The sequence below is a fragment of the Monodelphis domestica genome, chromosome 3, assembly GCF_027887165.1.
Source record: "Monodelphis domestica isolate mMonDom1 chromosome 3, mMonDom1.pri, whole genome shotgun sequence".
Classification (NCBI taxonomy): domain Eukaryota; kingdom Metazoa; phylum Chordata; class Mammalia; order Didelphimorphia; family Didelphidae; genus Monodelphis; species Monodelphis domestica.
In genome coordinates this window covers 18,032,574-18,049,480 of record NC_077229.1, presented here as the reverse complement: position 1 = coordinate 18,049,480, position 16,907 = coordinate 18,032,574, and the positions used below count along the sequence as shown (strand labels likewise).

General features: G+C 39.6%; 1 protein-coding gene across 3 annotated transcripts in view; it reads right to left on the bottom strand.

Moving 5' to 3' along the window:
• LOC100028976 (solute carrier family 5 member 4-like) overlaps positions 1-16,907 on the bottom strand; it is a 116,436-nt gene that overhangs the window by 21,309 nt on the left and 78,220 nt on the right. For all 3 annotated transcript variants that reach the window (XM_056821432.1, XM_056821433.1, XM_007490456.3), the window contains 4 exons: positions 11,915-11,974; positions 11,372-11,476; positions 4,633-4,738; positions 2,362-2,442 (listed from right to left, as the gene is read on the bottom strand). In XM_056821432.1, the coding sequence (XP_056677410.1) occupies positions 2,362-2,442; positions 4,633-4,738; positions 11,372-11,476; positions 11,915-11,974 (352 nt within the window). The remainder of the gene's footprint in view (positions 1-2,361; positions 2,443-4,632; positions 4,739-11,371; positions 11,477-11,914; positions 11,975-16,907) is intronic.

The following is a 16,907-nucleotide window of genomic DNA, read 5'->3' as shown; positions in this document are numbered from 1 at the left end:
CAGGATTACATGCAACTCAAGAGCCTGTCCATATCAATAACAACTATTATTAAATAGAAATAACCAATAATTAATAAGGGCCAATACCCCTTATAACAGTAGGGATCCCTCCCTTTATAGGAACTACTTTTCAGGCTGCCTCTACTCTGAGATACTCATGAGCATCGCCTGCCACCCTTGGGTGATTTCTGTCTTTGTTCTAGCCAGGTGATAGCTGTATCTACAAGAGCAGGGTTGGCAGCAATCCACCTGAATATGATGAGCAACTGAGACTATTCTCTCTTTACTAGAGCGAGGATAAGCCATTGGATTATTTCCTTCAAAATGGTAGAAATAAAAATACTATGGCTGCTGACAAGACACATAGTAATGTGTGGTGCTCTCTATTCCCATGAGCAAGGAGAAACCTCTGGAGTGCTAGAGTTGTCCTCTGTTGCCCTTCCTGGTTCAAGAAGGAGAAAGATAAGTTTTGCATCTGTTTCACTGAAATATGAGATAAGGCTTGGAGCTGATTAGATGAAGCTGAGTCTTTTGTTATTTCAAGATCTGAAGAGTTTGTCATTTCTCAGATTTAAATACGTAACACTTTTCTAGAGACCCCTTGTAAAAGTGGCTGTGAGTGAAAAGAGCATGTTATTGCTCCATTAGTTTTAGAGAAGAGGAACAGTTTTGCCCAGCCAAACAAGAAAGGGAAGCTTGCAGAGGAGTTGTGCTATATATTTTATATATATAGCACACACACACACACACACACACACACACACACACACACACACACATATATATATATATATATATATATATATATAAAGACATTAAGATCTACTGCCCAGAGCTCTGATTTCCCCTAAGCACATGGGTTTCCTCACTCATGAATATACCTGCTGTGCTTCTTTAAGTGCATTTTTCTTTAAGTCTTTTCTTTAAGGCATGGAGATCAGTGTGCAGTGGAAAGGGAACATGACTGAGGTTCATGGATGGATGTTTGGTTATTCATAATTTACCTTCTCTTGATTAAAATTTATGATTCTTTCTGGTTTGCCTTCTCTTAAGTAAATGTAATGATGATTATTGCATTTACTATCTTGTTTAGTAACCATTTCATGTTAAAACATTAGTAATGGCATGGTAACTAATTTATATAAATGGGCAGTGTGCTAGGTGGTGTTCAGGAGCTCTACTGACATATAGTAGGAATGCAGACACACACACACACACACACACACATGCACACTCAATTTTCCCTAGGTTGGAGGGAGAGAGATAGTAGAGGAAGAGACAAAGAGAGGTCTGGGGACACTACCTTGACCTACTGAAGTAGATGCAGGTGGGTTAAGCAATCCAGCACAGAACGAAGAGAAACCCTGGGGAGAGCTGGGAGTTGAGATCACAGTTTAATTCTATATGTGCATTGAAAGATGCCTTCGAGGCCAGCTAGTCACCCCCCCCCATTTTACAGATAAGGAGACTGAGGCAAAGAGACTGAAAGTGACTTGGCCAGGAACTGTAGCAAGGGAAGGTGCAAAGTAGAGTGCAAGGATTGATTGACAGCCCTCAATCCTGGATTCCGTAGGAGAGTTGGCTGGGTCAAGATTCTAAGCTATTGGAGGAACAGTCTGTCTGAAGCTGGAATTCAACGCTGAAGCTGTGAATCTGGGTCTCTCCCTGGAAAACCATCTTCCAAGCTGCCTGCCTTAGATCGACATCAAGAAGAGGTTGAGAGGAAATCTCCATTCATTCTGGTGGACGGAGTGATTTTGGAAGAGAATTTCTCCCTTTCCTGGATCTTCTAAGGACTTTCCAACTGGAGTACTACAGCCTGACCCACCAAGGACTCTGGAGAGAGTGAGAATCTGGGATTCCTGTTTAGACTTTAACTATTAGTTAGTTAACCTTTAGTTTAGTTTGGACAGGTTAAGCCTAGTATAGAAACTATATTGGGTTAAGTATCTGGGGGTGTAATAGTCAGATGGTCCATTAACCCCTTTCTTTCCCCATCATTTCCTTCCTTTATTAATAAACTTATTTATATAATTGTGTGTTTTCCCTTTCTTACACCCTTCCCCCTTCCCAGCTGGGATTGGAATCCAGGTCATATTAAATTCTGACCGACACCCTCTAGACAAGACCACACTGCTTCCATGATAAAGTAGACCTTTCCTCTCCTCTAGAGGGTCCATCATGACATCATGGTTCTCCAGTAAGCAGGAACAGAAACCCCAAAGGAGATGGACAGACAGACAGACAGACACAATCAAGAATAGGATCCCTGGCTGTTGAATCTCATCCAATCCCTCCCATTGTCTCAGGTCCACCCTCCATTCTCCAAAGAGGCCTCTGGCTTCGCCTGGCTGTACTTACCATAGCCAGTAAGGATGAAAGAACCAATCAGCATAATGACTGTCTGCAGAGCATCAGTATAAATGACAGAGGCCAGGCCACCTGCCAAGGACAAGGAGAGAAATGAGGACATTTGGGCTCCAGGAAAAGGGCAATAGAAACCATTGCTGTTTTGGTGTTGTAACTCCCTTCTCTCACACTCCCCAGGGATCTCTGGAGTGCCATGGCTTTGGTTCACCTGTCTCGCAGAGTATTTTGGTCCCTATATCCCCAGCTTCTTGCTCAAAGACAAAGAAAGTGAGACTGGCTACACCTGTGGGGACATTACCTTGACAGGTGGGGTAAGCAATCCAGAGGAGGAGGAAGAGAAGCCCTAGAGAGAGTTGGGCACTAAGACCACACATGGACCCCAAACTAATTATAAGATGTGACCCTGACCTAATATTCTGCCATGATGGCTACTAATCACGTCTGATCTGGTATAGTAGTTATAACAGTAACCAGAGAGTAGAGAGACTTGGGCTCATTCTCTATCTCCTCATGTATAAAAATGGAGATAATAGTAATAATAATAATAATAGCATTCTCCAAGGGGAAGAAGGGAACAGTTGGAGTCAGAGGACTTGGGTTGGAATTTGTGCTCTGCCAGATCACTCAATTCATCAATAGGCATTTATTCATCTACTATGGGCTGAACACTGACCTGTGTGGCCTTAGACAGGTCTGTTCACTTCCTGGCCTTAGTTTCCTTTCTTGTAAAATGAGGGAGTCAGAAACCAGAACCTCTAAAGGCCCTTCTGGGTGTTCAAATCTCTGGTCCTGCCATGCTCAGTTTCCCCAGGTTTCTTAGGGGCTCAGTAAGAGAATGTGAAGTTCCTTGGAACTGGCTATTGTTGGAATTAATAAGATTTGGAGCTTCAAGGGGCCATCTAGTCCAACACCCTCATTTTACATAAGAAGAAACTGAGGTCCAGAAAGGGGAACTGACCCCTTCAAAGCCACCCAGTAGAGAATCTAGGATTTGGAACCATGTCCTAAGTCCAGTCACCTACTCCTTGCATGATGCTGCATTGTCTGCCCCATGTGTTCAATTGGATTGACCCTGGCATTCAGTATGGGGGCTTTTGGGTCCCCTTGAGGGCCACCTACATGACTCCTTTTATCATTCCTCTAAAGACTTGGTCCCTGCTCCCTGGCATTCCTCTTTAACCCATAGATGCCCAAGGTCTTGGCAACTAGTTCCTGGGGCTACATCCTTTTGATCTGGGCTGTGCCCAGGTGACAGATAGAGAATGAATGAGTGCTGTCACCTTGCAGCACAGAGGCATAGGACTGAGATTAGATCATCTCAGAAGCCCTTTCAGTTCAACAGCTTTTGTTTTACAGATGAGGAAACTGAGGCCTAGAGAAGGATCATGACTTGACCGATTTCACAGAATCAGAACTAGCTTTCAAAATCAGGCCTCCAGTCACTTCTCACCAAATCAGATGCAATCTTCATCATCTTAGTAACAGAAGCATAAAATCTCAGAGCTGCAAAGGGCCTAAGGGGGCACTGAGTGGGACCCATTCCCTCAGAGAAAACCCATTCTAACATCCCTGACAAGTGATTATTGATTCTGCTGAAAGGTCTCCAGTGATGGGGAACTCACCGACTCTGGAGGCAACCTATTCTGCCTTAGGGCAGCTCTCACAAGAAGGAAGTTCTGCCACCCATTAAGCCCAAGCTTGTCTCTTCACAATGTCTGCTCATTGCTTTGGGTTCTGCCTTTTGAGACAAACCAAAGCAAACCATTCTAATTCCTCTTCTCCATGTTGTTATTTAGTCATTTCCATCATGTTGGACTCTTAATGACCCAATTTGGAGTTTTCTTGGCAAAGACACAGGAGTAATTTGCCATTTCCTTCTCTAACTTCTTTTTTTCTAACTTATTTTACATATGAGGAAACTAAGGCAAACAGGGTTAAGTGACTTGGCCAGGGTCACATAGCTATTATAGTACGTGTTTGAGACTAGATTTGAGCTCAGGAAGATGAGTCTTCTTGACTCCAGGACTGAAGCTCTATCCACTGACCACTTAGTTGCCCAGTGATACCTTTTGCATGCTTGACGTTAGGGATCACGGGCCCCCTGAGTCTGCTGCCCTACAGCCTAACTGCCCTCAGTTCATTCACTATAGCCTTATATGGTAGATACTGCCTTGTTTTTCTAAGTCAATACAGGAAAGTCTTGTGGGGCTAGAGGGCAGGGTTCGTGAACACCCAGCAGAGGCCAAAGCCTGGAAAACTCACCTGCAATGGTGAAGAAGGCTGTGATGACCAATAGGATGAAGATGGCCAGGTAAAGATCCAGTCCAAGGGCCAGATTGATGAATATGGCTCCTGAGAACATGTCTGACTGAGAAGAAGAGAAGACATCAAGACTGAATAGAAGGTGAGTTCATGGCTATTGAGGGGCTAATGATGACTGGAGACAGAAACCACTGCAGTTTAGAAACCTCATCTCTGAGACTGAAGATCTGTCTCCTGCCCTGTCTATGCCTCTGGATTTACTATGCAACTTAAGGAAGTCCCTTTCCCACTCTGTGCCTCATTTACTTCAAGATGACAAAGAAGCAGTGTGGCATCATATTGGAAAATCTCCCTGATTTGGAGTCAGAGGATTTGATCTTGAAACCCAGCTCTCTGTCTGGGTGGTTTGGGCCATTTTTCTCTTCCATGGGTCTCAATTTTCTTCTCTGTAAAATGGGGAGATCACACTAAGATGACTAGAAAGTTGTGGAGTCCAGAGGACCACACTGGATTTGGAATCATGAGCCTTGGGTGTGAATTCTGGTTCTGGGGTTTATTGCCTATAGGATATTGGGCTGTGATCTTATTGTCACTGGCATTCTGATTTCTCATCTGTAAAATAAGGAATTCAGGCCAAGATGATGGCAAAGTGGTGGGGAAGAGCCCTGAATCTGGAGGAGGAAGGCCTTACCTTGAATCCTACCTCTGTCTGTTACTGTCTATGTGACCCTGGGCAAGTCTCTTCCCCTCTAGAATCTGGATTTGAACTCAGGAAGATAAATCTTTCCAAATCTGGTGCTCTGTGCACTATGGTACCCGAAAGCTGTTCCAGACCTATGAATGCTCTGTTCTAAAGAGGAAGCCACATCTAGGGTCAGGAAACTTATGGCTGCTTTCCTCCTGCCCTCCCCACACAAGAGAGAACTATGCAGAGAAGTAGTGGGTCCAATCTCTATCTGAATGTAGAACTATGAGACACTAAAAGACAGGATAGCATGGTGGAGAGAGATTGGAAGCCCTGGATTCAAATCTTCTCTCTGTCAAGCATTGGTTGCATGGGTCAAACTACTTAATTTCTTAGTATTTCCAGGTAACTCTCTACAACACCAGATCACAGATGAGTTGCATTAATGGAAGGAATTTCCATACTATAAGTCTCCCATATGGGTATAGATCTAATTTGCTCATCACCCCATCAAAAAAAGAAAGAGGAAATTTCTAAGTAGATGTTATTTAATGACAACCTGAAGGTCTTATCATTAAGTGAAAAACACCACATTATGGATCATGAGGAAGGTATATAATAATTAAAATTGGGTGGCCAAATGTAATAGTTAAACATTTGTTTTGACAAAAGTAATAATGATTTAAAAAAAGAATTGTTGTGGTCGCCATTTATAAAATTAACTTCTTAATGTTGTTAGTAGCTTTATTTACAGCAAGGTAGAGATATTAAAGTGGGAAATATAAGAAGGAGGTAGAAAATGTCACCCAGCTAAAAATACTCTAAGTCCTAATCCTAGTGCTTCTAGACCGTGAATGTGAATCTGACTGCGAATCTCACCAGAATCCAAGGTTAGGAAGCTGAAATCTGATGAGTAAAAGATGCTGGAAAAAACCATCGAGAAACTTCAGCCTACAGGAGGCCAAGACCTCCAAGAATCTCACAGAGACCACAGTGCCTATACTAAAGGCTTCCTAACATGAAGAGTCAAGAATCTGCCAAACAATGAATGAGAGAATCTCTCTCAGGCTCCCGCTTATATACAATTTTCTCCACCCTTCAGCTCTCCTTGTCACATCTCAGGAATCAATCACAGCCTTTCACTTTGCCTAGCACTACTGGGGTGGGGTAGAGGGGGGGCAGTGCTTGTGGCCTTTTAGGGCATGAACTTTTTTTGTTAGTGAATTAGTTAGTGAATTACTAAGTATTAAGTTGGGATACTTTAAGTTCTTCATTGATTAACTTAAAATAGACAAAGGGAATAAAAATTTCCTTTCATGGGTGGAAGCAGTGGGGGAAGGGGCCTGGGCTCCTGACACACCCTGATAGTTATTGGGTTCTGATCAAGTTCCAATCCAACTCAGAAAACTCTGGGATATTTTTATTAGGGGCTCATCACTGGTCTCCTCCCCTACCAGATATCACTGCCCTTTGAAAGGGTTATTAGCTGCCAGAGCATGTGTAAGAGTTTGCCTTGTCCTGGGAGATACCATCCCTACTTCTGTTTCCCAGTTCTGAATGTTGGAACAGAAACTAAAACAAAACTCAGAGATAGAGTCCTAGCTCCACATTTGAAAGGAGAGGAAACTGAGTCTGAGAGAGATGTAGTGACTTGCCCATGGTAGCACAGCCAGTAAGTGGCAGGACCAGGATTTCCACCTAAATCTTGAGACTCCAAACTCAGGTTCTTAAATCATTTTTTCATATATTTATTTTATGATCCCTTTGCCATCTCCAGACACTCCATTTGGTCAATGTCTTTCCTAAAATGGAATATCCAGAAATGAATGCCATGCTCCAGATGACATCTGACCAGGGCCAAGGACAATGGAACCACCAGTTCCCTCATTCTGGAGGCACCACTTGAACACAACCCAAGTTGGCATTAGTATTAGGCTTGTATGAATATTTGGGGTCCCCCTATCTATGCTGTAGAATTCATAGCTGGAAAGACCTGGAGGGATCACTTTCTCTAGCCCCTTTCTCAATTGACAGAGAAGGAAACTGAGAACCAGGCAGGGAAGGTATCTTTTTTCTCTTTCCAATGAACTTTGGAGAGATTTCTAGGTGCATAAATAGCAGATCTTGGGACAGGCCACTCTCTAGCCCTGTCCAAGAAGGCCATCTTTGCTCTTCCCAAGTGCCTTAATGGATGTTGCCACCTTCAGGGCTTCTGGACGCTATGTGTATTTGTGGTGTTTGAATGAAAATCACTTAAGGGCATAAATTGAGTCCAGTTTTCTTTATAAGTCTTAATGAATTTTTCCAAAGCAACTTGATCATTTCTTTTTGTTTTTTTTTAAGTTGGGCTAATCCACTACCCCAACCCAACAACTTCCTGAAGTCAGTATTTATAGTTCTTCAAATGCTGTTAACAGATTTCCAGAGGCTGTTACAGTTCTGTAGGTCAGGGGGCAGCACAGTAGTCACAGCCAAGACATGCTTTAGAAGTTTGGGTGCCAGAGTGTTCCTTCCCTATGGTGGTGTCTTAACCACTCAATGTGCACCCCTAAATAATGTCTCATCTTATTCTGCTTACTCTCTGTGCCTTGGATGAGTAATTTTCTCACTCTGGTTACTTTTCTTTTTCTAGAAAAGAATGGGCCTGAACCAATGAACTCTTGGGTTCTTGTCAGCTCTAGAATGATACTGTGAAAAGGTTAAAGTCATATTTGAATTTGTGGCTTAATTAATAAACCCGATGAGAGTCCTTTATCACCCAGGGCAGAAAAAGGAATGAACAAAAAGTCACATCTTTGAAATTAATTGCCATCAAAACCTCTCATCACAAGCTGAGGTCAGAGTGGACTTCCATATGGGCTGTTGGCACTCTGGCATTATCTGTGGGGAGCTGTAACTCAAGGGCTCCCTCAATTAGGCCTCACCAGCCTGTACACTCTTATCTCTAATCACTTACTCTTTTTTGTTAATGATTTCCAACCTGGATTTAATTAATTTAATTCAACATAATGAAGAGTTATTAGTTCCTACAAGTATGAAAAAGCTAGTGGATGGAGGGGGAAAAAGACAAATTCCCTATCCTTGAGTAATTTGCAGTTCAGTAGGACAATAAGGCACATGCACAGGAAATCATAATACAAAACAGAATTTAGACCATTAAATTATATTGTGAAAATTTCAAAAATAACAGAAAACAAACTTAAACCCTTTTCTTCTGTCTTGGATTGATATTAAGTATCAGTTCTTTTTTCTGAGTTCTACATATATTATTTCACAAAACATGTTTCCATATTATTCATTTTTGTAAGTGAATAATCTGAATCCCCAATAAACAACCCAAATAAACTAGTGCACTTATCACTTATCTCTTTCTCCTCCACACCTTGAACCTTCAGTCAAAGGAAGGCCCAGCATCTCCCATCCCTCACTGCTCTCCACCCCAGCTTAATTCAGCTTCCAAACTTTGCTTACATTGTTTAGAACCAAACTAGAAGGGGCTTCAGAAGACCATCTTGTTCAACTCCTTCATTTTTATGGAACAAAAGAGGGGCACAAATGAGGGGAGCATCCATACTTCCACTTTGCTCCAAATGTCCTCCTTTGCTCTTCCCTCTCTTCCTATTCAGATCCCACCATCCATGATAGATCATCTATATCAAGTCTCACCTCTGTCTAGAATTCCAGAGAGCAAAAATTCATGGAATCTCAGCAACCACTGATCTAACCCACAAACCAGGGGTTCTTAACCTGGGATCCATGAAGGATAGATAGATAGATAGATAGATAGATAGATAGATAGATAGACAGACAGACAGACAGACAGATAGATAGATAGATAGACAGACATATAGATAGACAGACAGACAGACAGATAGATAGATAGATAGATAGATAGATAGATAGATAGACAGACAGACATATAGATAGATAGACAGACATATAGATAGACAGATGGATAGATAGATAGATAGATAGATAGATAGATAGATAGATAGATAGATAGATACACAGATAGATACACAGATAGATAGATGGAAATATGGATAGATATGCAGATATAGCAACAGAGGGATAGGTAGATGAGAGAGATGAAAGATGACAGAGAGATAAATGACTCAATTTCAATTTAATTAGTTTCCTTTTAATTTTATACACCTTATTTTATGCATTGACCAATTTGGGTCAAAGAAGGGATCCCTAGGCTTCATTAGACTGATTGTTTAAGGAGTTTATCACCCCCAGCCCCGCAAAAGGTGAAAGGTCCCTTTCATACATGAATAGGAATCCCCATGTCTGAACTGAAAGGAACCTTAGATATAATCTAGACTCATAATTTTGATTTATAATCTCAAACATTTTGGTCTCATGACCCATTAACTCTTGAAAGTTATTGGGGCAACACTATTCTAACTTTTTACAGATATTATGTCATTTTATCCTCACAACAACTTTGTGAGGTAGGTGCTATTCTGGTCTGCCATGGGATTTGAACACAAGTCTTCCAGACTGGAGTAGCTGGGTAACACAATAGATTAAGCTCTAGGCCCAAAGTCAGGAAGACTCATCTTTCTGTGTTCATATCTAGCCTCAGACACTTACCCTGTATGACCCTGGGTAAGTCACTGTTTGCCTCAAGTTTCTTCAAACAAGTCTGTTTGCCTCAGTTTCCTCATCTGTAAAATGAGCTAGAGAAGGGTATGGCAAACAATGCCCAGTATTTCTGCCAAGAAAACTCCAAATGGAGTCAAGAAGAAACATTCAGACATGACTGAAAGGACTAAACAACTTTCATATTCCAGGTCTAGTGTTCTATTTACAGTGCCATCTACCTGCCATTCTGAAAATAGTATTGACAACATGGACACCCTAAGAAGGTCTTGAAGACCTTCAGGAGTCCCCATAATATACTTTGAAAAATTGCTGATCTATTCCAACCCTCTCATTTTACAGGAAGAAACTGAAGCATAGGAAGAAGAAAGGACTTCTTCAAGTTCCTACAGCTTGTTTATATAGTCAGGAATCATTGAATGCTGGAGAAACTGAGTTTGGGAAGCAACACACATTCTGGCTGTGGCTGGTTCAAGTTCAAGCTGATATAGCTAGAAAGCAAAAGTCTGGACCAGAGTTTTATCTTGTGAAGAGAGAAAAATGAACAAAACCTGGGAACTAACTGGATGTTAGAGGCAAATAATGAAGGTAGTTTGCCAAGAATCCCATTTTAGACCTGGCAGGACAGCTGAGATATCATTCCAGGAAACTCATATAGTGGATTCAATAATCCCAAAAGGTTCGCCTGGGATGTCAGGTCACAAAAATTCAAATCTGATCTCTGCTACTTGCTACTTGTATGATCTTAGGTAAACCTTTCAGCTTCTCTACCCCTCAATTTCCCCATTCATAAAACGAATAGACTGGGCTAGATAATCTCTAAGCTACTTTCCAAATTTATATAATTCTATCATCCCATGATTCTTATTCTCAAATCAATGGAATCCACTGAAATATAAAAAGAGTATTAGTATACTAGCCTAACAATCCACCAGTAGTAATCAGCAGTATTTCCTCCTTATATACGCCATACACCAGTTACAACCTTCAGGTCCCCAAAATGTTCCACATAGGGTTCACCTGCAGCTGACTTCACTGTCTTCCTTAGTCTCAGTGATAATGGGGTATTGTAACCTTGAGGGCTGCCAAAATCATGAGAGAAAATACAGATCAACCAAGACCCTATGAAGAGGTATTTTCCAGAAAAGAATCAATAAACCAATCTGTCATTAAGTCAGCACATAGTTCTCTGTTCAGGACCAGAGACAGCTCCTCCTCCCTTACATTAGCATCTTTTTATTATGCCTTTTGATAACTCCCGGCTCTTAAGCCCAGGCTTTCTACATTTGATAGTCTCCCCTAAATTCAACTCAACAAACATTTACCAAGCACATACTCTGTGCCAGGAGCTGTGCTGAACAACAAAGATACAGAGATAAAAAGGAATCAGTCCTTGCCCTCAGAGAACTTATACTCTACCAAAATGCAAAGATAAGAGGGACCTACTGAGATCTTCATGGCTACACAGGAGAACAGTGAAATGAGGGAGAAATAGATCTGAATCCTCTTCCCTCCAAACCTCTTCATCAGGTACTCAGGCATGGTCACCACCTGCACAGGAAGGAAGAAAGAAGAGTCACATTGCACCACAAAGTATCATAGAGACATTGGGTAGTGGAACTGGGGAAATAGGGACTGTCAGAAGCATTGCATCAGCTGTCCAGCTCATTCCATTACACTGATATAAGAGTGGGAAGATAGCATCCCAACATGGGATTTGGAGTCAGACACCTAGGTTCAAGTCCTGTCCCTCAAACCTATTGGTCCTGTGACTTTGTATAATTAATTTGTCCTCTCTAAGCCTGAATTTATCATTTATGAAAGGAAGGCAATAAAATATTCTCACTTACAATGCATCTTTCAGTATTTTTATAGCTAAAGATATTTGAAAACCTAAAGCATTATAAAAAGGTGAGCAAATATCCTTATAAATGAGAGAAATAGTAATGGAGGGTTTTGGAAGAGGAGTCCCTGCAATTAGGTACTCACCCCAGCCTTGATGTAAATGGGGACAAATAGCCAGCCTAGTACCAGAACCAGTAGCAAACCCTTCAAGAAACCAAAGAAAGATCATTTATGAATCAGGGTTATTTTCTCATTGGCCCTGCCTAAGCAATATTTCATTCCCCCAGATCCCAAGTTTCTTCCTTTTATTCACCCGATACCCACATGGCATGATTTAAGGTAGCATTGGAAAATGTGGCCGCCCAAAAAGGACTCTGTTCTAGATTTAATTAATGGGCTCAAAATAGGCCCTATCATGAAAGAATCATTCCTATGGGTGTGACGGTTTTTTTAAAACACTTACCTTCCGTCTTGGAGTCAATACTGTGTATTGGCTCCAAGGCAGAAGAGTGGTAAGGGCTAGGCTATGGGGGTCAAGTGACTTGCCCAGGGTCACACAGCTGGGAAGTGTCTGAGGCCAGATTTGAACCTAGGACCTCCCGTCTCTAGGGCTACCTCTCAATCCACTGAGCTACCCAGTTGCCCCCAAGGGTGTGGCATTTTTAATCTTTAATAGAGGAGCCAATAAGGTTGTGGAAGGAGGAATACATGAGAACTTGGTCTAGATTCTTACTTTCTCTGGGTCTTAATTTCCTTTTCTGTAAAAGGAGAGGATTAGACTAGATCTCACAAGGGCCTTACAATTTAAATAATATAGTACCCAACTTGATGTCACAGAACTCTGGATACATGTGGGAAGATGGTGGAGTAGGACAGAAGATAGCCTTTCTCCAAATTGCTCCACAAATAATTAAAAATAGTCCCTGTAAGTAATTTTATAGTAGCAGAAATGGTTACAAGTTGGGGAGAAACAATTGTCCAATGGAAGACAACTTGGGAAGAAGCTGAAGGGCTCTAGGTAGCTAACAACTAAATCAACAGAAGGCAGGACCTGGAGGTAGCTGTGTATGTCCCAGCCTTAGATTCAACCTTAGCCCAACTGACTATGTGGAGGTTTGTGAATGAGTAGGAGAAGATTGCAGGGTCTACCTGAGCTGACCAAATACTGTATTAATTTGTGAATGCAGAAGAGGAGTGAATATACAAGTGCAATTGGAGGGAGATTAGAACCCTAGAAGAATAGGCTTTCATTTTGGCTCTAGGACAGAGGGTAAGTCTCTGAAGAAGAGAAGAGTGTTGAAAGTGAGAGCATTTCTGGAGACCCTGAAAATTAGAAATTAGAAAAACCAAAAGGACAAAGACTCCCAGAAAACTTAGGAGACAACAACAACAAAACCAAGACCTGAAGCAATATATCCCACATAAAGGGGGAAGACCCTGACACTAGCATAAAATTTACAATTAAGAAACAGGCTACTAAAAATAAATAAGAAAAAGAAGCTAACCATCAATATCTATCTTGGAAATAAAGAAAATCAGGGTTCAAATAATGAAGACAGTGAAATTATATCCCGTTCCAAAACTTCAAAGAAAAATTCAAAATGGACACAACTCCAAAAACCATTCTTGGAAAAGTTTAAAAAAGACTTTAAAAACAAAATAAGATAGGTTGAAGAAAAAATGAGAAAGAAAAACAAAACTAATGCAAGAAAATTATTTTTAAAAGGTCAACCCATTGGAATAAGAGATCTCAAAACACACTGAAGAAAACAATTCCTTAAAAATTAGAATTGAGCAAGAGGAAGTTGATAACTTCTTAAAGCAACAAGAAATAATAAAACTAAATTAAAAAATGGAAGATAGGATACATCTTATTACAATAGCAACTGAAATGAAAGACAGATAAAAAAGAGACAATATAAAAATTCTTGGACTACCTGAAAATTATTATGAAAAGAATTACTTGCCCTGAAGATTTTTAACTACAACATAAAGTAGAACTTGAAAAAATCCATTGATCACTACCTATAAGAGATCTCAACAGAAAAACTGATAAGAACATTATAACTAAATTTTGTAATGCCCAGGTTAAGGAGTAAATACTTCAAGCAACTAGAAAGAAACACTTTAAATACTGTGAAGCTACAATCAGAATAATACAAAATTTAGCAGTTTCTATATTAAAACAATGAAGGACATGAAATACAAAATTTTGAAGAAAAAAATGAAGTGGGTGTACAACCAGAAATAACCTACTCAGCAAAGTTGAGTATCATCACAAAAGGAAAAAAAATGGTCACTTAACAAAATAAAAGACTTTCAAATATTCCTGAAGAAATGACCAGAATTGAATGGAAATTTTGATCTATAAGAAAGAGAAGAAATATAAGAATGTAATAAGGCAAATTATAAAGCATTTAATAAGGTCTTAAGAATGTTATCACTAAGTTGGTAGTTTGGAGTATATATAGATAGAAGCTTCAAAATCAAATTGAAGGGTAAGATACAATTCTATACCCCAGTGAATAGACTTATTTTTCTCTCTCTGAGCTAATTACAATGAGAGTAAAGTTTAAGCATTGCCCATCACCATCCTTATCCTCCCTTCCCCACAAAAATTTTCCATAGCTCTTTATGTTATATAATTTACCCCATTCTTCTTTCACTCCTATATTCGTTTTGTGGTATTATTTTAAGATTGGTTGGAGAGGATTCTCATGGTGACTTTGAGCTTCTCTCCTCTACTCTGCCATCTTGTTTTCTAGTCAGCAAGTATTATTTTTAACAGGGATAGGTTGGAAGCCTTCCCAATAAGATCAGAGTGAGATAAGAATGTCTACTATCACTAATATTATTTAACATAGTATAAGTGCTAGCAATAGTAATAAGAGAAGAAAAAGAAATTGAAGGAACCAGAATGGGCAAAGAGGTAATGAATCCCTCCTTTTTCAGATGGTATGATATGCTATTATATATATATATATATATAAATCCTAGGCATTCAACTAAAAATTTAGTTGAAGTTATCAATAATTTTATCCATGTAGCAGGATATAAAATAAACCAACATGAATATAAGCATTTTTATAAATCAGCAAAGTCCTATAAGAAGAGAGTAAGAAATAACCCATTAAAAAGAATCATAAATATAATAAAATGCTTTTATGCAAAATAAACCCAAAGACTATATGAACATAATTATACTTTTTATAAGGATAAAGTCAGATTTAAATCATTGAAGAAATATTAAATTTTCATGAGTGGGTAGTCAATACAATTAAAATAACAATCCTACTTCAACTAATCTACTTCAATGCCATCCCAGTTAAATTACAAAAAAAAAATTATTTGATTGAGCTGGAAAAAATAATAATAAAATTCATTTGGAAAAACAAAAGGTCAGGAATATCAAAGTCATTGAAAGGAAAGAATTTAAGACCAAGCAAGAGATAGAGAATATTATGAAATATAAAATTAATAATTTTGATTACATTAAATTGAAAAGTTTTTGTACAAACAAAACGAATGCAAACAAAATTAGAAGGAAAGCAACAAATTAGGAAAAATCTTTTTAACCAAAACCTCTGACAAAAGTCTAATTCCTCAAATTTATAAGGAGCTAAGTCAATTGTACAAAAAAGCAAGCCATTTCCCAATTGATAAATGGGCAAGGGGCATGAATAGGCAATTTTCAGATAAATAAATGAAAGCGATCAATAAACACATGAAAAAGTGTTCTATATCTCTCATAATTAGAGAAAAGCAAATCAAAACACCTCTAAGGTACCACCTTACACCTAGCAGATTGACCAATATGACAGTAAAGGAAAATAATAAATATTGGAGGGGTTGTGGCAAAATTGGGACACTAATGCATTACTGGTGGAATGTGTGAATTGATCCAAACATTCTGGAAGGCAATTTGGAACTATGCCCAAAGGGCTTTAAAGACTTCCTGCCCTTTGATCCAGCCATACCACTGCTGGGGTTGTACCCCAAAGAGATAATGAGGAAAAAGACTTGTTATATATATATATATATATATATATATATATATATATATATATATAGCCACACTCTTTGTGGTGGCAAAACATTGGAAAATGAGGAAGTAGCCATCCATTGGGGAATGGCTGAACAAACTGTTGTATCTGATGGTGATGTAATACTATTATGCTAAAAGGAATGATGAACTGGAGCAATTCCATGTGAACTGGAAGGACCTCCAGAAATTGATGCAGAACAAAAGGAACAGAACCAGGGGAACACTGTACACATAGACTCATACATGATGGCACAATCAAATGTAATGGACTTTTTTACTAGTAGCAATACAATGATCCAGGACAATCCAGAGGAACTTATGAGAAAGAACACTGTCCACATACAGAGAAAGAACTGGGGGAGCAGAAATGCAGAAGAAAAACATATGATTGATCACATATTTTGATAGGGATATGATTAGGGTTTTGATGTTAAAAGATCACAGTACTGCAAATATGAATAACATGGAAATAGGTTTTGAACAATGATACATGTATAACCCAGTGGAATTGTTTGTCAGCTCCAGGAGAGGGGAGGAAAGAGGGAGGGAAAGGACATGAATCATGTAACCATGGGAAAACATTCTTAATTAATTAATTAATTAATCTGAAAAAAGAATATCAAAGGAATTAATGGAAAAATTATTGGAAGTAGGTCTAGTGGTACCAAATTCTAAACTATATTATAAAACAATTATCACAACTACTTAGCAGGGGGCAGCTGGGTGGCTCAGTGAATTGAGAGTCAGGCCCAGAGATGGGAGGTCCTGGGTTCAAATCTGGCCTCAGACATTTCCCAGCTGTGTGACCCTGGGCAAGTCACTTGACCCCCATTGCCTAGCCCTTACTGCACTTCTGCCTTGGAGCCAATGCACAGTATTGACTCCAAGATGGAAGGTAAGGGTTTAAAAAAAATTCAGCCAGTGTTATCTCCTCCGACTATGAGTGCTCCCTAAAATTACTTTGTATTTTCTTGCAGTTGAAGATATTGTTCCCCACCCCATAGTAGAATGTACCCTCTTTGAGAGCAAGGGCTGTTTTGATCTTGTTTCTACATGTCCAGTACCTGGCACAAATGCCCATTGAATAAACAA